At 46.4% G+C, this 25,419-nt stretch overlaps 1 protein-coding gene across 1 annotated transcript in view; it reads right to left on the bottom strand.

The window, feature by feature from the left end:
* Nucleotides 1-24,957, bottom strand: part of SLC4A5 (solute carrier family 4 member 5) — a 97,294-nt gene extending 72,337 nt beyond the window's left edge. The window contains exons 1-3 of the mRNA XM_029231906.1: nucleotides 24,863-24,957; nucleotides 19,653-19,823; nucleotides 5,786-5,915 (exon numbers count right to left, since the gene is read on the bottom strand). Of these exons, the coding sequence (XP_029087739.1) occupies nucleotides 5,786-5,915; nucleotides 19,653-19,823; nucleotides 24,863-24,941 (380 nt within the window). The 5' untranslated portion in view covers nucleotides 24,942-24,957. The remainder of the gene's footprint in view (nucleotides 1-5,785; nucleotides 5,916-19,652; nucleotides 19,824-24,862) is intronic.
* Between the last annotated feature and the right edge of the window lie 462 nt (nucleotides 24,958-25,419).

The raw sequence follows: 25,419 nt of genomic DNA, 5'->3' as shown, positions 1-25,419 counted from the left end.
CATCAGCACTCAATTCACTCTCATCTTTCTCAAAAAAACCAAAAGCTTCCCTTGACCCCATGTTCGCCTTGAGAGACTCCTGCCCTTCACAGACAAGCACATTAGAAGAACTGTCCAAGAGAACCCACCTTGGTCCTCCTGACTCTCTTCTCCACCCTCTGTCCCCTTCCCTCTCCTGAGACCATTGTGTCCCTCCATCCTGTGGATACTCTTCAGTTCTTCCCCTACTTTTTGGCCACTCCCCATCTTGCCCCTGTTTGCTGGACACAGCACTCTTCTCATTCCCCTCCTACTTGTCTGGCTGCCCCTTCTCAGTCTCCATTGTGGGTTCCGCTTCCTTTGCCCACCCCTCAAACGTTAGTGTTCTAGGGGGCTCTGTCCTGGGTGCTCTCCTCATTTCACAGATCTTGGGGGGCAACCTTATCCTTTTCTTTGGGTTTGATTTCCATCTAGATGCGAATGGCTCACAAATCTATGCTTCTCCACTGAGCTCCAGGTCTCTACGTCTACATGGTGATCTGCTGGATATCTCCACTTGGAGTTTCCTCAAACATAACATGTTCAAAACTCATCATCAACCTCCCCCAGGGAAAACAAAGCAAAATACCCAACACAACAAAACCTTACTATTCCCCTTGTGTTTCCTAAATTGATACCACAAGTTACCCACTTGCTCAAGCCGGAAACCTGGGCATCTCCTTGACTATCCTTCTCTCCCACATGCCATCTGTCATTAAGTCCTGTTAAGATATGTCTCAAATCCAGTAAAAAGACCAGTGGTTGCCAAAAATTAGGAAGGAAAGAGTGATGAATAGGCAGAGCACAGGCCATTTTTAGGGCAGTGAAACTATTCCATGTGATACTGTAATGGTGGATACATGTCACTATACATTTATCTAAAAATGTATAATGGCATGTATTATAGTACATACATATTATAGTACATATAGAAAGTACAATACCAAATATGAACCCTATGGACTTTGGGTGATAATGATGTCAATGTAGGTTCATCAACAGTGACAAATGTACCACTCTGGTGGAGGATGTTGATAATGGGGGAGGCTGTGCGTGTATAGGGCCAGAGGGCACATGGGAACTCCGTACATTTTGCTCAGTTTTGCTGTGAATCTAAAACTGCTCTAAATAATAAAGTATATTTAAAAGGAAATACAGATACACTATACGTCGTATATATATAATTATACATTCAAAAATATGTCTCAAATCCACACCTTCTCTATATTCCCACTGTCAACATCTTGGTTCAGAATCTCATCACCTCTCACCTGGACCAGCCTCCTAACTGGCCCAGTCTTACCTTCTTTTATACATTCTTCACATTGAAGCCTGAGTGATCTCTCTCAAACAGACAATCCTGTCTCTCTCCTGCCTCAAACCCCTCAGTGGTCCTCCAGATCTGTCAGCATCAAGTTCAAACTCCACAACATGGTCTGCGTAGGACCTGCATCATTGGCCACTCCCTCTCTAGTCCAGCTACAGGGAACTTCTGCCGCTTCCTCTGTGTCTGTTTCCCCTGTTCCAGGGGCCTCTTCCCCCTTCCGTACCCTCTCTTGGCTAACTTTGACCCATCCTTCAGGTGTCTATGTGAACAACTCTTCTTCCTGCACATCTGCCTTGATCCCTCCTGTCTGGGTTAAGTGCCCCTACACTGTGCTTTCTTAGAACCTCATCATCAAGTATCTAGTTATTTACCTCTGTGCCCCATTAGACTGAGAGCCTGAGCGAGCAGGGATGGCATCTGCCATGTTTTTTGTATCTCTAAGCACCTGGCTCAGGGCTTACAGACAGTAAACATTTGGTAAATAGTAGTTGAATGAATGAGTGAGGTTTGTTGATGTCTATACTAAGAGCTCTCAGCTCCTCGCTCTGCTTTCTACATAGAGAGGGCAGCTGGGGCGCCGTAAGGGTGATCCCAGGTGAGTGGTGAGACCAGAGGGCTGGGGCATCTTCTGCTCCAGACTAAGAGGTAAAATGATGGTAGGAGAACATGCTTCAAGGTAGTAAGCAGGAACAGTTTCAGGGTTGAGACAAAGTTCAGGCTTCTTCTTCCATTATATACAGAGTGAGAAAGCATCCCTGCCTATGTGTGGAGGGGCTTTTGAAAATGTACTGATCTGGTCTGACCCAACTAAGATGACCTACTTCTCCTGCCCCTCTTTCTGCCCTTTCCTGGTCACGGCAGGAATCTTTTCAGAGCATATGTGTCTTATAAGAACATTCCGGCAAGTTCACGCTTTTGGTCTGTTCTGACTTTGAGATCAGAGGCAGCTTGGATTTGGAGTTTGCTTTCAGAATTCATGGAAGGCTCAAAGCTCTATTTTTGAGTAACCCCAAAAGCCCCTCCACACTTGGCTGGCTTCCAGCCCAGATCATTCTCCTTCCCTTCATCCCCTGCAGCCAGGCAGATTCAAGCTTGAGAGACAATGGAATTATGGGTAAATTGTTTGCTCACAGTGAGGGGGTCCACCCCGCCCCACCCAACCCAAGCCTCCCTTCAGGCAAGGTCAGTATCAGCAAAAAGCTAGCTGCACTCCCCTCCCGGGAACGCAAAAGAGACAAATTTAATAAAAATCTATCTTATTGACAGCCTGACCTACCAGCATTGATCACATTAGAAATGATGCCCACACACACAATCCCCATCATGCACAAAGGGCCAGGCTCAGTGGAGCTCAAAAAACCAGTTAAATCTGTCCAGTGGTGATTCTTTCCCCAAGGGCCCAAAACATCCCCCAAACTAATAACCCCCAGAAAAGCACTGCCGGGGAAAATTCCTTGCGGATTTGAGATTTTCACTCTGTTAATCTCCTAACTCAATAAAGCAAACACTCCCGTAACAAATTAAATACTTTTATTAAAAGGTCCCCTCCCCCAGTCTCTTTGATGTGGGTACAAACCTGCAACCCTCTCAGGGCCTGAGTGTCCACATGAGGGGTTGTTCCCGCCTCCTATCATTTTCTCCTGTTATTCCAAGAAGGCCCAGAACCCACTAGGATTTGCTGATTCTTGTATTCTGGAAACTTTCGAGACCTCTGGCTTCCCTGAGTAGATGGCACAGCCTGTCAGCTGAGGGAAATTCTTCCCATTTTTTGGTGGGGTGACAGGCCCCAAACAGGCCTGGCCCAGAGCACCTCTACTGATGCAGTTTGCCAGGAGGAGCCCCCAGCACAGCTGTCCAGGCCAAGGTGGACCTGCTCACCGATAACCAAACCCTGTCTCTGACTTCTGCAGAGGCCTACTGCTCAGACCTCCAACAGTGAGCTGCAAACCAGCCGGGGGGGGGGAGCTGGAGAGAAGATTAAAGGAGGCTGGGGTGGAGAAAGGAGCTCGAGATAAGGAGGCCTGAGCGGCTCTCCCCCCACTGCTTCCTGCCCCAAAGCTGGCCCTCAAGATGCTTCTTTCTCCATCAACCTGGAATTGGGTTCAGCTGTTTAACTTCTTCCAGCCTCCACTTTCCTCTCGCTATGGGTTTGAGGTCCACTTGGGTTACACTGGGGCCCTTCCCAGGGCTCCTCAAATGCTGTCCTTGGAAAGCCTGCCTTGTGGGGAAACAACCTGGTTTGCAGATGGTAACCCCAGGCCCCTTTAAATTTTAAAGGAGCCTTCTTCCAGAAACATCATTATCTACAGTTTATCACTTTCATTGCAGGGTCTATAGTGAGCAAGGCTCTATGGATCAACACTCAGAGAGAAACTGGGTATTTCGTCTATGGCAACAATCATGTCTCTGAGAGCCCTGGGGCCTTCTCAGCAAGGGCTCTGTGGGTGCGTATGATAGGCCCTCATGGAAAGTCTGGTCCTGGCAACTATTACCAGGGATTCTGAATGCACACCTTACCCAGGGTAGGGAGAAGTCACCCTCTCCCTACTGGGCCTTGGAGAAGGCCTTTCTCAACTTTCCTTCTCTCTATATGCCCACCTTGGACAAGAAAGTCATTTGCCCAGGGAGGTACAAGCCCCTCAGAGACATTAAGCCACAGTAGCACAGAGTGGGCCCTGGTCATTTGAAATGTCCTCCCCTCTCTTATCAGCCCTGGATGGATGTCCTGGGCTCTGTGGCTGTCACCGTTTATCTCTCACACCAGTTGAATTCCCTCCAGAATTATGTCCTCCCATGGAAATCAAAACAGAGTCCCTGGAAGCTGAAGGAAGGGGAGAGAAGTGGCTGAGAAATTGGAGAAAACATGACAAAGTCCATAAGCACTCAAGTTGGAGAGTCAGATAGCCCTGGGCTAGCATCCAGACTCAGCTACCTGCAGGCTCTGACCCTTGCATCTATTTGACCCTCTAAACCTCACTATCCTCATCTATAAAATGAGGATAATAGTATTTCCTGCCTCCTCAGGGTCATCGTGCAGCTTGAATGAGATGAGCCTGCGAACTGTTCAGCATGTAGTAAGGGCTCATTGAATGGGCTGATAAGAAGAGGCTCCACAGCTTCCAGACAGGGATTGGGCCCAGCCATGAGGCTAGGAATGCATTCCTTCTGAGGCCTGCAGGAATTTGCTAGTCACTCAATGGCCTTTTTTCTTTTTTTCTTTTTCCAGGAGAGATTGGAGGGGGAAGCTTGGGAATGTTAAATCCGCACCTCGTTCTACAGAACAGCTACTGAGGTGAGTGAGGTTGGTAGGTAAGAAAGGGGCCCAGGCTGTGATTGGGGCAGCTGCCAGGTCCTGGGTGTCATGGTGGCCCCCAGGCAAAGCCACCTTGGGCACAGCTTGGCAGTTCGTTCAGGCATTCTCAACGGGGGCAATATCAGCCCCAAGGGGGCAAGAGTTGGTTCTTAGGAGAGCAAAAAAGTTTAAGATATTACAATGGTTTGGGGCACTCCAAAGCTCAAACCTACCTGACAACATTTAATTTCTTAGCATTTCATTCCTCTCATTAGAAATAAATTTAATTCTATTTTAACAAAGTTAATTTAAATTTAAAATTTTGGTGGGGGGGACGTTAATCCAAAAAAAGGTTGAGAAACATTGGTATGCTCTGCTTGCAGACTCTCAACTTCTGTGCCAGGGTGCCTCCTCCTCTCACCAGCCCCTCCTGCTGCCCCTGCTGTATTTTGCCTTCTCCTTGAGCCCTTGGCAGCATTTGAGGCCGCTGATCAATCCAGCTCTATTTAGAGGCTGCTCTGCCCCGGGCACTGGGTATGGCCAGCGCTACTCCTTACCCTGATTCTCCCTTGGCTCCCGTGACTTCACCGTGTGGTTCTCCTCCAGCCTTTTGGCTCTTCTCTTCCTTCTACTGCCCCTACATACACAGCTCTCTCTGCTCCCCACGTGTGCCTCCAGGGCTACGCTCTGCTTGTCCTGCCCCAGACTCTGCCAAATCCCTTTGCTTCAGTGCTCACTGGAGCTCCCCAAGTGGGTTTTTCCTAGCACGCATTCTTCTTCCTCCAGGAAGCACTCCTGTCTGCCCCAGCCTGCTTGGTGTTTTTCCTTCTACAACATTTAGTTTGAACCACTTGACATGAAAGGATATATGCCCTTGTGTTATTCTCTCATGGTTTCATGGGTGCCCGTTCTACTTTTCCACCAGGGTTTCCATTTCTCTGAGGATGAGACAAAGCCATAAGTTTCTGTTTGCTCCTTAGCATCCAACCCAGTTCTGGACACCAAGGAAGGCAAGTAGGTGGGTCTTTGGGGGCCAGGAAGCGCCCTAGTAGAACTCAAGGTATGAGATGCCACTGGTCGGCTCCGCCTGGGCCCGGGCAGACTGCAGTGGAAAGGCCCCTCTACCTGTCTCCGGGGTTCTGCCTCACCTGGCCGACTCCTTCCACTCCATCTGGTCTCCGTCGTGCTGCAGAGTGTCCATCTCTGTGAAGAGGGTGGGGTTGGGAGCCTCATCTTCCTCCCCCAGGATGTCCTGGAGCTGCTCAGCAGCTGGAGACCCTGCAAAAGGAGGGCAGCAGGTGTGCTGAGTGCCCCACGGGAGGTAGAGGCCAGCTGAAATGCAGCAGGAGCCAAGTGCAAGGGCAAAGTATTCCCCGACCTAGGGCTTCCCTGGTGGCGCAGTGGTTGAGAGTCCGCCTGCCGATGCAGGGGACACGGGTTCGTGCCCCGGTCCGGGAGGATCCCACATGCCGCGGAGCGGCTGGGCCCGTGAGCCATGGCCGCTGAGCCTGCGCGTCCGGAGCCTGTGCTCCGCAACGGGGGAGGCCACAGGAGTGAGAAGCCCGCATACCACACACACAAAAAAAGTATTTCCTAATTCAGTAAAACGAAGTCCACCCTCTGGGCAAAGCTAGACTCAAGTTTCTGTGGATTGGATGTAGGTGGGATATTCTTCGAGATAAAAGACATGAAAGGATTTAGTCTGTATTCAGACTCCCGGGTCTTGTAGCTGACACTGAAGAAAGACGGAAAATGGCCAAAGCCAGGGCAGCAGCAAGGACGGGAACAGAACAAATAAGTGAGGGGAGAAAAACCCTGTCCCAACTTGAGCATAACATGCCCAGAGGGACCCCTTTTCCACTGGACTCCACACACTCAACTCCCAGCATTGGCCTTGAAGGGGCAGTCAGACATGTGAAAGGATGTGCTTGTACCAGTGTGGCACGTGGGCCCACTTTCTCCATGCGCAACCTAATAGTCTATCCCTGAGCTCCCAGTCTGCTTTCCAACTGCCCAGGGGATGTCGCCTTCTGGGTGTCTCTCAGGCACCTCAAGTCAGCATTCTGACGCGGAACACATACTCTTCCCCAAACATGCTTCTCCTGCCTTCCCTCCTTGCCCCCCTCCCTCCCCGCCTCCCTTTCTTCCTCCCTCCCTCCCTCTCTTCCTTCTTTCTCTCACTCAATATTTAATGAATGCCTACTATGTGCCAGGCATTCGTCTAGGTGTAGGGAAACAAAGCTGTGAAGGAGGCCCATATATTCTTGATCTCTTGAGCCTCTCCAGTGGCAGATACAGACAATAAACAAATAAACAAATCCATAAAATTCAGTTCAGTGATAAGTAGTAATAAGTGTTCTGAAAAAAAAAAAAAAAAAGACCACAGAGCTATATTAGATAGCGTAGTCAAGAAAGGCCTCTCTGAGGAGGGCATATATTTGAATTGGAACTTGAAAAATGAGAATGAACCACTTCTGCATATCTGGAAGAAGAGTGCTGCAGGCGTGCCAAAGACCTGAGGTGGGGTGTGCTGGTTAGTGTGTCTGGGGCATGGTGGGCTGGAGAGAGAGAGGTATCACACAACATTGAATGCCTTGGTTAGAGGCATAACTGTCCACCCAACCGCACAGGCTAGACATGCTGGCATCATTCTCACCTCACCTCTTTCTCTCACCTCCACTCCCACATTAAAAGTTTTCGAGAATACTCTCCTTCCTCACCAATCCCATTGCCCCTGCCCTGGTTCAATCTCTCACTGACTGTCTTTAGGCTTCATCAAGTCTTCCTCTTCCTCCAAGCCTCTCTAACCCCTCAGTTTATCATCCCTTTGGCTTTCACTTATTTCTCCATGGACTCCCAATGGTCAATAATTTCCACTACCCTTCTCATCACAGTCTCCAGTCTCTTACTCCTTGACTTCCCAATAAAACCAGGCAGCTGATGCCCAAACAAGAATTCACTGGCCCAATCTCCACCTCTTCAAATGTGTCCTGGGGTGCAGGGAGAGGCAGTGTGGTATGGTGGTACGGTGGATGCAAGGCACACGCTAGGCTTTCAATCCATCTAGATGTGGGTATGAATCTCAGAGTTGCTACTTACTCATGAGTGAATTCAGTCTGAGTGAACAGGGTTATTGTCCCAATAAATCAGGTAAGGAGAATAACACGTGACACAGGGCCTGGAATATAACAGGTGCCAATCCCCCTTGCCACCAAGCTTAGCACTCAGGCTCATGAGTCTCTCTGGTGAAAACCACCCAGCTGTACAAATGGGGGGCTTCCACTGTTAACAGGTCTCAGAAGTACAGCCACTTCCACTCATCCTTGCATGCCCTTTCCCATGTTCCTCGATGCCACCACTAACTTTTGCTCCTCTCTGTAAGCCTCTTGATCTATCTCTTATCCCACATCACCAAGGAAATAAGACCTCCAGGCATGAAATCCATCAACTTCCTCCTTTCCAGTGCGTCTGTGTCCTTACCACTGCTGGAGTCTATCTCTGAACAAGAGTTCTTCCTCTAGCCTATCTCTGGCCCCATCTATTCCCTTCTACTGGATCCTTATTTCGTCAACCAGTCTTTCCTTACCTGGGTCTTCAACTTCTCTCCCTCCACCCTCTTTCTCTCAACCCATAAACAGCTCTTCCTACTATGAAACACCTTCCCCTGATCCTGCCTGCCTTTTAAGCTCTGCTGCTCTCTTTTTCCCTTCTCTCTCCTCAACTTATTGAAGGGGAGGTCTACACTCGCTGTCTCTACTTCCTCCTTACCTAATCATTTCCCAACCTGCTGCAACTGATTCACCCCCACCACACTAAGGACATTGACTAAGGCAGAGATTTTAAACTGGAAGCTCAAAGATGTGTTTAATTCAGCCCTCACAGAGTATAAAAGTTTTTGAAATTGTTGCTAATATAAAGAATTATGAGATTGCATATAAAAATCTAGATTTCTGACTTTTCTTGAAAATTCAGATACTCTGATGACAGTGCCCATATTCCTACCTGACAACAATCAATTAGAGCTGAGTGATGGATGAGAATATGCATTTCAGTTTTCCACAGTCCCCACTACTCCCTATTATCACCCTGAAAATCTCATTTATGCTAAGCACCCAAGTGTACAACCCTGCTCTCAGATCTCTCTTGTTTTATTCTCAAATCAATAAGTCAATAAAATCAATCAAACCTACAACACTGTGAAGCTATGGTCTGGCTTGTGTCTCTGGGACATGAGTGGTGCTGACTGCTCCCTCTGAACTGAAATGCTCTTGGTTCTTATAAGATAGCACTTTCTTGATATTTTTTCCTATCTCTTTGAGGACTCCTTCTCAGTGTCCTTCCCTGGCCCTTCTTGCACGTCTCACTTAAATCTTGATCTTCCCCAGGATTCCTCCTTGGCCTTCTTGTCTCCTCTCTTTCTACACCCCGACTAGGCCACCTCATGTTCTTTTTGGTGTCACCCTATAGCCGAGGTCACCCGCGTCTCTAGGTCCTGACTTACTGAGCATTTCCGACTGACAGCTGGACTGCTCCATCTGGGAGTTCTCCAGCCTTCTCGAGTCAATCTCAACATATTCAAAGCAGCCCTGCCTCCCATCTTCCAACACCCCAACCTTGCCCTCCTCTGTTTTGATTAATAGTGCTCCTGGCTACCCAGCCATCCAGAGGAGAAGTCTTGGGCTCACTCCTGAAGCCTCCTTCTCTCTCATCATCCATGTCCAATCAGACACTAACGTTTTCCACTCACTTCCTGACTATTTTTTAGCTCTCTCCCTTTTTCCCACCATTGCCACCACCTTTGTTCAGGTTCTCATTATCTCCTATTCCTATCATCGCAAGAGCCACCTACTGCTCCCACTGCCTCTGCTTGCCCCATCCATCCCATTCCCTGTGTAGCACCAGAGTTTGCTTTAAGACATTTCAAACATGTTCACATGGCAGACTCCTGGGAGTCATGGTGCTCTTTGAGCAGCACCATAAAATATTGTGCATATGAGTTAGAAATAATTTTACTAGCAGAAAATACTACCAATATATCTGTATATAGCTCAATGGACTGCATTTATTTAAATGGATTTTTATTTCCGAATTTTTCTACTACTTTAAACTTAATCCTTTTTATTGATTATTGACACTTGCTAGCAGACGTCAAAGGTTTAAGGAAATTTTATAGAAGAAAATTTAGCAATTGAACAAATAACCTTATTTTGTCCTTAAATTGGGAGAAGACTATGACTGCTTGATTCTGAGAGGGCACACCAATTCTCCATGAGATCAGAGTTCAAGAACTACTCTTTTAAAATGTAGATTTGGTCACGTTACTCTCCAGGTGAAAAACATTCAATAGCTCTCTATTACCTAAAGCCTAGGGTCTATGACATGGCTCAAAACATCCCTCATGATCTGGCCCTAACCTGCCCTGGTAGGTTCTGTCATGTTCCTCCTCCAGACACCCCAGACTCCAGCCACCCTGGACCCCGGATACTCTGGACCAAAGTTACCCTGGACCCCAGCCACCCTGGACACCAGCCATCCTTAAGCCCAGACACTGTGGACCCCAGCCACTCTTGACCCCACATGCCCTGGACCCCAGCCACATCAGACCACACACAGTTCTCTGAAGAGGAGAGCACATCATTCCTTGGACCTTTTGTGCCTACCATTCCCTAAATCTGCAATCCCTTTCTGTCTTCAAGGCCAAATAAGAAGGCAAATAAATGGAACAGTCATGAAATGATGAGACCCGACAGGGAGGGCGATGCCTGAACCAGCCCTGTCTGGGGCATTACCTGCTCCCTGGAGTAGCTGAGCGCTGGGGTCTCCGGCTGTGGACACTGCCTCTGGCCCCAGCCTGTTTCTGCTGCTGCCACCCTGGCTGCTGCCTTCACACGTCCTCTTCCCCACCAGCAGAGCACAACAAACTCACTTTTGTTTCCAGTTAAGCACCAGGGGAGGTGTGGGGAGAGGAGAAGAGGGAGAGGGAAAGAGAGGGAGAGGGGGAGGGGGTGGGGGGGAGAGAAAAGGAATGTATGGAAGACTGGGGAAGTGGAGAGAGGGTTGTATGTGAGAAGATGTAGTAAGCATGAAAGGAAAAAATATTGAGAGTGAATTAAAGATATTGTGAGTATAAGAGAATTGTGTGTGTGTGTGTGAGAGAGAGAAAGGCAGAGGGGAGAGTGAGAGAGAGCTCTCAGGTTCTCAGGTGCGGTGGAGAGAGAAGGGCTCTGTGGCGGGGGCAGAACCTCCCGCAGGCAGCTGGGTCTCCACAGCAGCAGGGGGTGGCAGCTGCAGGCTCTGAGAGGACTGGCAGGACTGCCCCTTTCCCCCTCCCCCATGGGCCCTTCCTGCCAAGCCTAGGGGCCCAAGGGGAGCCCAGCCACCTCTCCTCAGGCCCCTTTATAGAGGCAAAGGTAGGATTTTCCTTGAGACTCCCCAGGGCCTCCTAAAGTGCCTTGGCTGCAGGTGTCCTGGCCCGTGGATTCTCTCAGCTGCACAGCCCCAGGGTGGAGGTGGAGTTGTAGGGGGAGAGGGGCTGGGGGGCCTCATGTTCCACAGCAACCACGCTTGGTCAGTAATATTCCATGCAGCTGGTTTCTCTCCTTCCCCAACCTTAAACCCAAACTCCTGGTCCTTTCCCTCCTAGTCTGCTTCTAAGACAAAATGCCAGCTATCACTCAGTGGGTATTTTCTGAGAGCCCATGGACAGTGGGAACTGGTCACTTCAGGGTGTGTGGTGAACCCTCCTGGGGAATTATTTTGCTCTGCTGAGAAACTCCTAATCTCCTGGGTTTGGTTCAACAAGTGCTTACTGAATACTTACAATGTGCCAAGGTTGATTAGAGGTCATGAGTGGCTGCTGCTCCAAGGAGCTCTGAACCCTGAATTCACTAAGTCTCAGAGCTGGGAGAGAGCTTAGCGATGGATGAGAGGATGAGAAATCTGAGACCTAGTTTACAGCACAGAAGGCCCCACCAGGCCCCAGGTTAGGACAGCAGTCTGCTGACGCCCTCACCCTGCACTGCCCTGCACTCCCTTACCATGGCTTCATGCCTGAGGCTCAAGGATCAAGTGTGCCCACTTTAAAGCTGAGAACATAGCAGCAGAGGGTCAGGGCTGGGTTTTTAGGTGCGGGGCCCCAAGCAAATGCCAGCACCAAGGACTTCCTGCTTTGCTGGGCTCCTTAGCAGGGCAGGGCAGTGAGTAGATGGGCCCCTCTAAAGGTCCCAGGCTCTACAGCTCGTACCACACTGTGGCTGAAGTCGGCCCATTTCTTCCTGAGCGCCACGGGGCAGACCCTGCATGCTACACCGAGTCAGCGGCTGTGGGTGACCTCAAAATCCCAGAGGAACACCCAGAGAGAGATCACCAAGGACGCCAGAAGATTCTCTTTACTCGTGTGGTGCTTTAAGATCCCAGACCTAGGTTCAACTCCCGACTCTGGTAACTACTAGCAGTGGGATTTTGGCAAGGCATTAAGCAATCTTAGCCTTAGTTTCTCCATCTATAAAGTGGGAATAATCACACCTGCTTTACTGGATTGTGGTGGCCATTAAATGAGATGATATATGTGACGTGGTTGGCACAGTGCTTGGCATATGCCAAGTAAATATCACTATGATTGATGTTGCCAACAGGTCTGACACTTTCCTCCCTAATAACGGCCCTTTAAAACATTCCAAGGGCTCAATCCTTTTCAGCTTCTAAATACCTGTTCTACCCCTCCCACTCCACCCTGAGGCCACTCCCTTCCCTCAGGCCCACAGAAGCCTAGCTCTGTGAGCTGGGTTCCTGCATCAGGGTACCAGTGCATCTCTAATGCACTGCTGGGCCCTTCACGCAAGTTAATCTGCAAATGAGAAAGGCCACAGATAATAGCCCCTTGATAGCTCACAGCAAGAATCACATAGCGATGGCTCAACTGGAGGTATGGACTCAACCAGCAGTTTGTGGGAGAAACCTAACCTCTGCAGGAGCAAGCTTCAGGAAACACACAAAAAGAAGCAAACAGAATCGTGCTTTTACTGGGGGCAGGGAGGGGGGCACCTGTCCAGTCATTAGTTGAGCAAAGCACAAAATCACCGTGTGGACTGCAACCTGCAAGTCTTCAACTCCTAGAAGAGCCAGGAGGCTTTAGCACCACCAGGAAGTCAGCGTGAGGACTTGGACCCAGGGTCCTCAGCTCTGAGTCTTTTCAGAGGTGCTCTCTCTCAGCTCACAGCATGGACACTCTAAATATTTGCTAGGTGAATTTCGCTGCTTAACACTCACGAGTATAGCAGCTGGGACTAGCCTTAGCAGCAACAAGGAAATGGAGCTGGGTAGGGGACCAAGCTCAAGGCCCCCGAGTACTGCGGAGTGGGAGAGACAGAAACTGAGGGCTCCAAAGTCATGCTTGCAGTCATTTGAGGTGGTCTTCAAGAGGGGACTGGAAGACTCCAAGTCATAGTTTCACGGTCAGTAAGGTTTTTTTTTCTAGACAGCAGTCCATAAACTCAAAATATGATCTCTGGGAAGGAAGAGCAGTGAATCTGCAGACTTGCAGTGTTTATGGGAATCCATCCTGTCGTCAGTAGCTTTGGGGCTGTCTGCCAGCCCATACAGTCCCCCACCCAAAGGATGACTCTCGGGTAGCCGTGTTTGTGGAATGCTTGACCTGTGCCCCTTCGCCATGGTTAATTGGACCAGGAACAGTTAATCAGACGCCTGACTCAAGCCTGGAAATTCTGAATTCGGTTTCTGAGATAGCTGGGCGTTTCCTGACGGTTTCTGAGAGAAGGCGCATGTAAAATGGAAGCTGAGGGCATGGAGAGGCAGAAAAGGCTACAGAGAGAGAGGAATAAAGCAGACTTACAGGAGAAGCAGGGGGAAGGCCATGAGTCCCAGAGAGGGTGCTCGTCCTCCTGCTGAGCCTGGTTGCTTGTTCTTTTGGGACTGTGAGAAACTCCTTTGCTCTTACAGTATAAACTTTCTCTCTCTCCCCCCACCCCCTCACTCCCTCCTTGTTCAAGACAGCTCAAGTAGGTTTCTGATACTTGTGATCAAATTACCATATTAATCATGAGGAGTCTCCCTTATATGAAATTCTAGGGTAGGGAGGTTTTCCTCTGCATACCTTCTCAAAAACTGCAAGCGGAGGGCTTCCCTGGTGGCGCAGTGGTTGAGAATTTGCCTGCCAACGCAGGGGACACGGGTTCAAGCCCTGGTCTGGGAAGATCCCACATGCCGCGAAGCAACTAGGCCTGTGAGCTACAACTACTGAGCCTGCGCGTCTGGAGCCTGTGCTCCACAGCAAGAGAGGCCGCGATAGTGAGAGGCCCGCGTACCACGATGAAGAGTGGCCCCCGCTCTCCGCAACTGGAGAGAGCCCTCGCACAGAAACGAAGACCCAACACAGCCAAAAATAAATAAATTAATTAATTAAAAAAAAACTGCAAGTGTAAATGTTATAAAAGAATGTTAAAGCTAACTAAAGGGCTAGAATTAGAGGCGATGGTCTTTGTGTTTGGCTCAACACATTGTGTGTCTTTAGCTGTGCAAAAATGGGTGTTGAGCTCAGGTGGGCAGAGGGAAATTGATGTGACTGAAAGGGAGGGGAGTGAGTGTATGTGTTGGGAGGGAGCGGAGAAGCTGGGGGGTGGCTGAAAACTGAGAAGCAGGAGATGTGACGGAACTGGCGAGGGGGAGTGGGGGTGAGGTGGGAGTTGCCAATATGGTAGGAAGCTGAAACTGCAGAGAAAAGTGGCCAATAGGAAATTTCCTGTGACCAGGGGATTTTAAAGAAAGGGGATACCTAGTATCTCACTTTAAAAATTGTGTATCTCTGCAAGGTAAAACTGCTCCATGGTTCTGAACTTCAAGAAAGCCTGCTGCTCACTTGTATGTGGTATGTGACCAATCTGGGGGAGACCAAAGGAGGACTGAATCCCATGCCTGAGCTGGAGCTGGAGGTGAGGGCAGAGAACAGGTACAGGAGGTGAGACACAGCGAGACTGTGAGCCCAGCAGGCAGGACTTGGAGCTACAGTGATACTGAGACTGGAAGTCGCTGGAAATTCACAGAAATTTAGGCAGAGGTAAGGACACTAACTCTCAAGAAATAAGGTAAATCCAGGTAACATATATGGGTTATAATAACTTTGTATTTATTAGAACTTTCATTGGTCCACTTGCAAACTGAGCTTTCAACCCTAATTTCCCCTTAGGTCTTAAGGTCACTAACTCAGGATTCCCTTCCAATAGGGGTTTTTGTTTGTGATTTGTTTGTTTGAATGCTGTTGATAATTCCAGGAAATCCAGGTTTTAAGATGTCAAGGGCAAGAAGAGAGAGAGGAGCAAATACAGGCTTCCTTCAGGAATTTTGAATTTGCCTTCCCGTCTGCCCAACCTCCCCCCACTACACACACACCTGGGTGGGGCTTGCCTAAAAGGCCTAGGATGACACTCTTTCCCCCTTTCCTCCCTCCTATTCCCCTTTGTCTCTGCTCCTCTCTTTACCACTCCTTCCCAGAAACAAGTTGGTAAAGTAGACAGAGGAAACCACCTCATTTTAAAGCTTCGAACTCTAAAAGAAATCCAATTGTCTTTGCTCCTATGTTGCAAACACAGCCTGTCTCAGGAGCTCCTTAGTGGAGCAGATTATTTAGAGGTAAATTTGTCTTCTGTCCCAACGCTTGCTCCTTCCTCATCAGAAATGGGAAAGAGGGACTTCCCTGGTGGCACAGTGGTTAAGAATCCACCTGCCAATGCAGGGGACGCGGGTTTGAGCCCTGGTCCAGGAAGATCCCACATGCCGCGGAGCAACTAAGCCCGTGTGCCACAACTACTGAAGCCCGCGTGCCTAGAGCCTGTGCTCCGCAACAAGAGAAGCCACTGCAATGAGAAGTCCGCACACTGCAACGAACAGTAGCCCCCGCTCGCTGCAACTAGAGAAAGACAGTGTGCAGCAGCGAAAACCCAACGCAGCCATAAACAAACGAACAAATAAATAAATAAAAAGAAACGGGAAAGAAAGACCCCATGAAATCTAAAGCCTTTGGAACCATATGAGGCTCAAACACCTGGCCAAAAAATAGCCTTCCTCTCCCTTACTGCTCATCTCGGGGTGGTTTTGATCTTTTAGTGACCCTAGAGTTGTTCAATACTTGGCAAGTAGAAGAAGACCTTAATACTTTTTCACACCCCTCCCACCAGAAGGATCTCATAAGCTTCTCAGTACCAGTGACGGCAGCCAAACCAGATGTCCACTCGTAAAGGAGTGCTTTTATTTTTTATTTATTTATTTTTATTTATTTATTATTTTTGGTTGTGTTGGGTCTTCGTTGCTGCACACAGGCTTTCTCTAGTTGCGGCGAGCGGGGGCTACTCTTCATTGCGGTACGCAGGCTTCTCATTGTGGTGGCTTCTCTTGTTGCAGAGCACAGGCTCTAGGCGCGCAGGCTTCAGTAGATGTGGTGCGTGGGCTCAGTAGTTGTGGCTTGTGGGCTCTAGAGCGCAGGCTCAGTAGTTGTGGTGCACGGGCTTAGTTGCTCTGCGGCATGTGGGATCTTCCCGGACCAGGGCTCAAACCTGTGTCCCCTGCATTGGCAGGCAGAGTCTTAACCACTGTGCCACCAGGGAAGCCCAAGGAGTGCTTTTAAATTGGGTTAACATAGATCAGTTGAAGTAACATATGTCAAGTGCCTGTCATGCACTGTGCACCATGCGAAATACTTCATGTCTGTTTATATTTCATCTAGGAGCTCACAACTTAGTGTGACCAACATCCCAGTTTGCTTCGGACTGACCGGCTTTAGCACTGACAGTCCCATGTCCCATGTCCTGGGAAAGCCCTCCATCCCAGTTAAACTGAAACAGTTGGTCACCCTACAACAATCTTTCACTCTGCAGATGAAGGTGCTGAGACCCTAGTGCCTACACACCAGGTTGGGCTTGGCCGATCTTGTTCCTCTTAGATCTGGGCTCCGGTTCTTAGCACCAGCCAAGAGATGCCAAAGGGCAGCCATATTTCTACAGCCGTTTTTTACCCTCTTGCTTGTAATAGCTCTCAAGAGGTTCTCAGAGCCAGAAAATGCATTCTTTCCAGGGAAGGAAGCATGGCACTTGCTGACTCTCACCACAGCTTGATGGTTCTATTCCCTACCTATGCTCTGCTGGAGTCAAAATTGATTGGCTGCTAAGTACTGACTTCCTAAATTATATTCATATTGGAGGAAGGGGTGGTAATCCAACAGCTATGGCGTATCATATTACGGTGTAACTACTACCTACCTATCCCCGTCATCATAAGGCAGTTTGGCTGCTTAAAAGGATACAATTCTCAGCCCATATCCAACATGGTGACTGACCAGTGATAACTTACAAAGGATAGTAGTGTAGTGGAAGGGGCACACACAGGTTTTAGAGTCTACAGACTTGTTTTCAAATTCCAGTTTCACTGATTACCGCTGTATCACACTACATCTCTTCAAACCTTGATTTCCCAATCTGAAGATGGGGATAATAATATCTCCTTTTTATTAACAGCATACATTTAGTTAACAAAATTACAATGAAATACCATTTCATGGTACAAATTCTTGTCATTGTCTTGTGAGGCAGAAACTAAAGGAGTCACCTGTCAATCCTGCATCTGCACAGCCTGCTTTACTCTCAGGCCTAGCTATGTCTAGCCACCTGCCTGGCCAGCACCCACGCCCTCCATTCTGCATGATTCCCCTCTTCTATAGAGGTAGGTCCCACTTGGACTTTGTGGCCAGCTAGACCACCTGCCTGGGCTGTCTGAATGGATTCATAGAATAGACAGGACACTCAGAGAGGGAAAACACATGTGGTCAGTTGTCCTACAGCAAAGAAAAGTGGCAGATTCAGGCAATTATCTAGATGATGCAGTAAAATTACTTGGGCACTGTTTTGTTTTCCCTTCCTCAGGTCATTGTTACTGACCCTGGGATGTGGTGGAGCAGGGTTTATATTTGCATCATACACACAATGCCCTGTTTGGTTTGAAAGAAGCGAAGGACTGAGGGGTGAACCTCTACCACCCCTAAGAGAATGGCCGGAACAAGCTCAGCCCCCATGGGCTACAGAAAACTTGCGGTGGCTGTTGACTTTGCTAGCAGGCTTTGTGGCCCCCTTAAGTCAGCATGTCTGGAACTGTGGTCTGGAAAGTATTCTTAGGGGTAGGTGGGATCTATAAGAATTTTTAAATTTCATGTTTCCATTTTGATGATAATCTTCAAAAGATTTCTTCCATTAGATATAAGGGCAAAACTTTTCTGTTGTTATAATCCAAAAATGTGAGATACTTTTACAGAATGAAACCTTAATTAAGATATTATTTCTCAAACTGGGATTTTTATGGTCCCCTGGGGCTCTACAGAGGTACAAATGCATTTTCACGGGTCCACAACCCCTTTTCCCTTTAAAAGGGGTTCTTACTTTACCCCAGCTTGAAAGACATGGCCTGAAATTTCCTGTCCTCCTAGGCCCTCCCATTCTCTCCCCTGTTCCACAGCCATGCCATGTGACGTGCATGGGAGTAGCAGGCTGTGAAGAGAACGAACTGAATGTGCAAACGTACCAAAGTATTCTCCATTCCCTCCCCTTTGGTTTCCAGCTAAAACCAGTGTCCCATTAACCAGAAACCACCAAAACAACATAAAATCCACCGTTCGTGACCACTTCTGTGATGCACCATGTTGCATCAGCAAATGCCATGTATTAGACCTCCTCCAAACCCTTCGATAAGAGAGCACCAGCTCTAACCCACCTTCCTCTTCCCTGACTCAGGAAGGATCCAGCAGACTCAACTTTGAAAGGGTGACTTCACTTCTGAATGCGGTGGAGTGACAGGAGAATGCCCCAGAGAGTGAGTGGGAGCATCCAGATCCAACATGGGGAGCAGGCCTTCCCACCAGGCTAGCCCTCCTTTGGGTCTCTGGTATGTCTACCCCTGAACATATATGTGTGCATAAGCCTGTGTGTGCATGTTTGTGTGTATGTGTGCACATGCGTATTTTAATCAAAGCTTATCTCTTAAACTAGACACCTCCAAAGGACTCCCCATTAACCCTTCTCCCGCATAGGCACATTTACTTTGGAAAAGTCACAGGCCTTGGTAGACTTGGTGCCAATGACAGCAGTTGTTCAGGGCAGTGCAGGGTTGGGGGTGACTCAGATGGCCTTCGCAAGGCCATCTGGAATGTTAAGAGGTTGTTACTGCCTCTGACATTCTTTTGAAGGTTTAGATGGTAAAATAACTCATTTTGCCTTGCTCAAGACAGTGGAACTATATAGCAGAAACCAATTAGGTACCATTTATTACGCAGATTTGGGGTATGCTGCAGGTGAAATCATGTCCCTAGAAACAGCGAAGGCTCAAAAGGATAAAATGTCACAGTTGTGCTCTAATCTTTTGACTCCTCTTAAGACTGATACTTTTCTTTCCACAGGAAAGAACAAAAGACTGATTTTTAACCAGCCCAGAACTGATTTCCTCAACAGCAGAGGAAGGCCTCAGGGGCTCTGCTGACCTGGGAGAAAGCCTCCAGGACCCTGCAAGCTGAGGAGCAGGGTGCCCAGACAATTCCAGACCATTCCTTCAAGCTCAGGTGAAGAGCCAGGGTGGAGGGAATGCAATAAGGAATTCAGTTTACCGAGCACAACACCTCACGCCAGACACTCATGTTTGTTCTTGGCTCTTCGGGCAACGGCTGTGTGGCCCCTAGGAATTTGGAAACAGGAAATAATTCTGAGAATTAAACTGTGAAATCAAGGCAGAATGGATCAGAGCAGAGGTCTCAAAGTCACCAGAGAGGGACAGGGGCTCAGCCTGACTAAAGGTGTCCCTGAGCAGAGAGGCTGGTCTGCCATGGCAGCAGAGCAGAGGGGACTGAGAGGCCTGAGCAACATGGGGCGTTCCTCACATTCTCCAGAGAATCCCCCTGCCCTGCCCTGCCCTGCCCCATCTGGACCACCCAGCAGATGGCTCCCCAGAATGGTCCCCTCAAGAACTCACGTGTCCTGATGACATGATCCACAGTGCTGCAGGCACTGGCCAGCCCCTGCTGCGGCTTGTCTGGCCGCAAGCCCCAGTGGACCTTTTGCAGGCCTGAAAGATGTCCCTTCGGGTCTCTTTTCCTGTGAGGGTAACTGGGGACTGAAAGCCCAATGTGGATGGAACGGCAGTCTGTGGGCACAGAATAAAAGAGAGGGTAGGTAGAGTTACTGAAAATTGGCATTTCTCCTTAATGTTTTCCAGTTACAAAGAGCTGAGGCCACTGAAGAAGATCAGAAGGCAAAGCATTCCTGGACGGGGCCACTGGGCTTGATAGAATTCCAGTTCTGAACCAACTCCCCAGTTGCTGGAAGGGAGACCCTTGGCCCTATAGTTAGAATTCTGTCAGAATGAGCAGAACTCCCATCTCCCCATTCTTGCTAGTCCAGAGCAGCAATAAACACATATGGTTTATGACACATGGTCCAGGAGAGAGCCCCTCGGTGGGTAACATATTCAGTTCAAAATGCCAAGCCCCGGCTTCAATTGTTATGGGAAAGCCATATGCATTTCCATCAAGGGCCATTTTTACTGACAACCAAGGACTCTGTGAACTACCACTCATCAGAGAAGTGAGTTATTAAGGATTTCTCAAAGCTGATTTTGTAAACTAGAATTTTCAAGAACTAGAGCTACCAAGAACCCTAATTCAGAATTCCACTAAGAAGCCTGGCTGCTATGTAAATCCCCAACTAACTCTGTACACAAAGAGGCAGGTAGAATTCCCTCAGACCTCAGAAAGGACGTTCTGCCACCAGTTTCTCATCCGTATTGTCTTGAGTTGGTCAACAATTTTAAAAATAATTAATAGTCTTTTTAGCACAATTTTAGATGTACAGAATAATTGAGCAGATAATACATGAAGTTCCATGTACCCTACCATATGTGACCTCAAGTTTCTCCTATTATTTTTTTAACTTGGGTTGTGATTGACATATAATATTGTATTAATTTAAGGTGTACAACATAATGATTTGATATACGTATATCTGCAAAATGATTACCACAATAAGTTCAGTTAACATCCATCACCACACATAGTTACAAATTTTTTTCTTGTGATGAGAACTTTCAAGATTTAGTCTCTTAGCAACTTTCAAGCATACAATACACTATTGTTAACTACAGTCACCATACAGTACATCACATCCCCATGACTAATTTATCTTATAACTGAAAGTTTGTGCCTTTTGACCACCTTCACCCAATTCCTCACGTCCCACCCCCAGCCTCTGGTAACCACCAACCTATTCCCTGTTTCCATGAGTTTGGATTTTTAGATTCCATGTATAAGTGAGATCATACAGTATTTGTCTCTCTGTCTAAGACACTTAGCATAATGTCTTCAAGGTCCATTCATATTGCAAACGACAAGATTACTTTCCTTTTTATGGCTGAATAATATTCATATGTATATCACATTTTCTTTAACCATTCAACTGCTGATGGACACTTAGGTTGTCTCCATGTCTTGACTATTATAAATAATGCTGCAATGAACATGAGAGTACAGATATATTTTCAAGATAATGATTTCATTTCTTTTGGGTATATACCCAAAAGTGGAATTGCTGGATCATACAGTAGTTCTGTTACTAATTTCTGAGGAATCTCCATACTGTTTTCCACAGTGTCTGCACCAATTTGCATTCCCACCAACAGTGCACAATGGTTTCCTTTTCTCCACATCCTTGCCAACATTTGTTATCCCTTGTCTTAGATGATAGCCATTCTAACAGTTGTGAGGTGATATCTCACTGTGGTTTTAATTTGAATTTCCCTGATGATTTAATGATGTTGAGCACATTTTCAAGTACCTGTTAGCCATTTGTATGTTTTCTTTGGAAAAATTTCTATTCAGTTTCTCTTCCATTTTAAAATTGTATTTCTGTTTTGTTTTGTTTTTCTATTGAATTGTATGAATTCTTTATATATTTTGGGTACTAACCTCTTATCGGATATGTGATTTGCAAATATTTTCTCCCATTCTGTAGGTTACCTGTACATTTTGTTGATAATTTCCTTTGCTGTGCAGAAGCTTTTTAGCTTGATGTAGTTTAACTTTGTTTTTTATTTTGTTGCCTTTGCTTTTGATGTCAAATTAAAAAAAAATAATTGCCAAGACTGATGTCAAGGAGCTTACCCCTTATGTTTTCTTCTAAGAGTTTCACGGTTTCAGGTCCTAAGTTCAAGTCTTCAATCCATTTTGAGTTGATTTTTCTGTATGGTGTAAGATAGGGGTCCAGTTTCATTCTTTTGCATGTGGCTGTCAAGTTTTCCCAATATCATTTATTGAAGATGCTATCCTTTCCCTATTGTATATTTTGGCTCCTTTGTTATAAATTAATTGACTATATATGTGTGGGTTTATTTCTGGGCTCTCTATTCTGTTCCATTGATCTATATGTCTGTTTTTATGCCAATACCATACTGTTTTGAATACAGTAGTTTGTAATATAGTTTGAAATCAGGAAGTGTGATCTTCAAGCTGTGTTCTTCTTTCTCAAGATTGCTTTGGTTATTCAGGGTTCTTTGTGGCTTCATATGAATTTCTGGATTGTTTTTTATATTTCTGTGAAAAAAACATCATTGAAATTTTGATTGAGATTCTATTGAGTCTGTAGATTATTTTGGCTAATATGGACATTTTAAGAATATTAATTCTTCCAGTCCATGAACATGGAATATCTTTCCATGCATTTGTGTTGTCTTCAGTGTCTTCCATCAGTGTCTTACAGTTTTCAGTGCACAGATCTTTTATCTCCTCGGTTAAATTTTTTTCTAGGTATTTTATTCTTTTTGAAACAATTGTAAATGGAATTGTTCTCTTAATTTCTCTTTCTGAAAGTTCATTGTTAGTGTATAGAAATGCAACTGATTTTTGTATATTGATGTTGTAACCTGAAATTTTAATTTAAAATAATTTTTTTAATTCTAACAGTTTTTTGGTGGAATTTTTATCATTTTCTATTTATAATATCATGCCATCTGCAAATAGAGACAGTTTTACTTTTCCCTTTCCAATTTAAAAATTTCTTCTTCTTGCCTTTTATTTCTTTTTCTTGCCTAGTTGCTCTGGCTAGGACTTCCAGTACTATTTTGAATAAAAGTGGCAAGAGTGGGCATCTTTGTTTTGTTACTGATCTTAAAGAAGAGCTTTCAGCTTTTCATCATTGAATATGATGTTAGCTATGGGCTTGTCATATATGGCCTTTATTATACTGAGGAACATTCCCTCTATAGCCAGTTTGTTGAGTTTTTTTTTAAATCATGAATGGATGTTAAATTTTGTCAAATGCTTTTCCTGCATCTATTGAGATGATCATATAATTTTTATTCTTCATTTCATTAATGTGGTGTATCACATTGACTGATTTTTGGTAAAAATTTTCCCTAGGGCTGGTCAACAGCTGTTGATCATTATGACTATTTCTGAAGCCCAAAAATAGCAGCTAAAATTTGAAAGTCTGTGGCAGAGTGGGAAATTGGACTTTGTGTTCTTACATCAAGATCTACACTAACTTTGTGAGGGTTTTTTTTGGGGGGGGGGTTGTTTTGTTTTTGTTTGTTTGTTTGTTTTTTTCCCTTGGAGGAGAGGGCTGCCTGTTAGCTCAAACTCCTGAAACTGACATACTAGATGCCTGGGCATCACTGACTGCACATATCACACTGAAACCACATGAAGCTGAACCTTGAAGAAGCATGTCTAGGCCTTTTAGAGACATGTTGCATGCCCACTCTGGTGAGCAGATTCTGTGTTAGTCTACGCTGGCTGGTGCATTACTAGGCACTGGAGAGTAAGGTTACATGGATGCCAGTGTCCAAATCTCTTTAGAACCCCAGCTCACCCCCACCTTATCCTACTGCTTGCTCTTCTGGACCCTCAATCTCTCATGGGTGTAATGAGAAATTTGAGGTAGATACATTTATGAAGCGCAGCCTCACTTCCTAGTGAACCAGTATCAGAATGGCTGGTGCATCTCCTTCTTTCTCTCTCCTACACTGACCCTGAGCAAGCTGTAATCTGAGGTAAGCCATGGTCACCAATATTTAGAGATAAGTAGTTCTACTCTAAAGGTTTAGCATATTTGGTTCTTTCAATGATGAGTTCCTATTCTCCAGCCTTGAGGCCAGGAATGGAAATGAGAAGCAGCAGATGTATCAGAAAGGCCTCTACCAAGAGTTAGCTGCCCTGGGTGCTCCCTGGCTTGTTCTTCACCTGCTGTATGGCCATGCACATCTGCCTCTCGGGGACTCAGTGTTCTCACTGATAGTGCAGGAATAAAAATTCTTTCTCTACTGGCTAGGCATTGTTCTTGAGAAGATAGAATGGAATGGTGAATGGGAACATGATTTTGAGAATTGTGAGGGGTTATACAAACAAAGAGCACCCTTTTTTAAAAAAAATCAGGGGATGGTTGTCAGGGAAATATTTTCTTTCTGCCATGGATCTAACTTGTCTCATTTTCTCCACTATAACCATCAGAGTGTGGCTGTTTAGCTGGTAAACTGTAGGGAATCATAGCCTACCCCCAGCTTGTTTCTTTGCTCTGCAGGACCTCTCTTCTCACTGTGAACATCTTGTAGTTTGGCTCAGGACAGTGCCAGCTCCTCACTGCATTCTTCTTCATCAACAGCCCCAGAGTGTCTCTACACGTTCCTCAGCTCAGGAAGCATCCAGCTGGACGGGAAGATTACTGTATCCCTCCAAAAGGGCTGGGGTAGTGTCTCTTCATAAACTCTGTGGCTGCTTTTCTGTAGAATGTAGGATACTTAGGGTCTCTGAGTGAGCAATTCTGGAGCAACAAAAATATCCCCACTCAATATCCTCTTTCACTGGTTTTACCTGAGCTGCCATTTTTAGAATCTATAGAAAGTTGATATTTGGCATTTAGTATGATTTGTAGAGCTTGTAAAATAAGTGAGTTTAATTTTGTGTTGGAGAAGCTATGCCGTAATCCTAGTACCAGTTACCTGCCTCCAACCTGACCACGTGGTCCCTTTAAGAAATGGTTAAGGCTGGTCCCACCTGATCTAGGGGAGACACTGTGGGTGGGTCAGGGAAAGGGACCAACTCTCTAGTTTTCCCAGCTGGAAGGGCTGTTATAAGGATATCCAAGGAATTCCCAGACCCTCCAAGAATTTGCATGAAGTTCTCAAGGTGACCTTACCTTCCTGATCCTGACATCGCCTCCTGTAGTTAGGGGGGTCCAGCTTCCCTACCCCAGCCTTTTCCTCCTCCACCTTCATAACTATAAAGTAAAAGATGAACACAGCCTCAAAATGTAAATGACACAAAAAGGTAAAATTTCAAGGAGAAATGGTCAAATTCATACTCATAGCAGAAGACCTTAGTGCAGATGAAAAAAATTAAGACAAAAGAACATATAAACAAATTGAGGAAGCTCAAATATATATATGTTGGGGAGATATATATATATATATAAGAGAACACATTTCTTTTTCAAGTACAAATGGAACATTTACAAAGAGAGCACATATACTAGGTCTCAGGAAAACCTTAGTAAATTTTAAAGAATCTGTATCATACTTCTACAGTAAAAAAACTAAAAACAAAAAAACCCAAAACTATACAGATTATCTGTGGGTTCTGCATCCATGAATTCCACTAACCATGAATGAAAAATATTTTTAAAAAATATTCCAGAGGGCTTCCCTGGTGGCGCAGTGGTTGAGAGTCCGCCTGCCGATGCAGGGGACACAGGTT

Source organism: Monodon monoceros, unplaced genomic scaffold, assembly GCF_005190385.1.
Source record: "Monodon monoceros isolate NGI ecotype Baffin Bay Population unplaced genomic scaffold, NGI_Narwhal_1 Super_Scaffold_19, whole genome shotgun sequence".
Taxonomy (NCBI): Eukaryota; Metazoa; Chordata; class Mammalia; order Artiodactyla; family Monodontidae; genus Monodon; species Monodon monoceros.
Note: the sequence above shows the minus strand (reverse complement) of the source record. Positions and strands in the feature narration are given on the sequence as shown.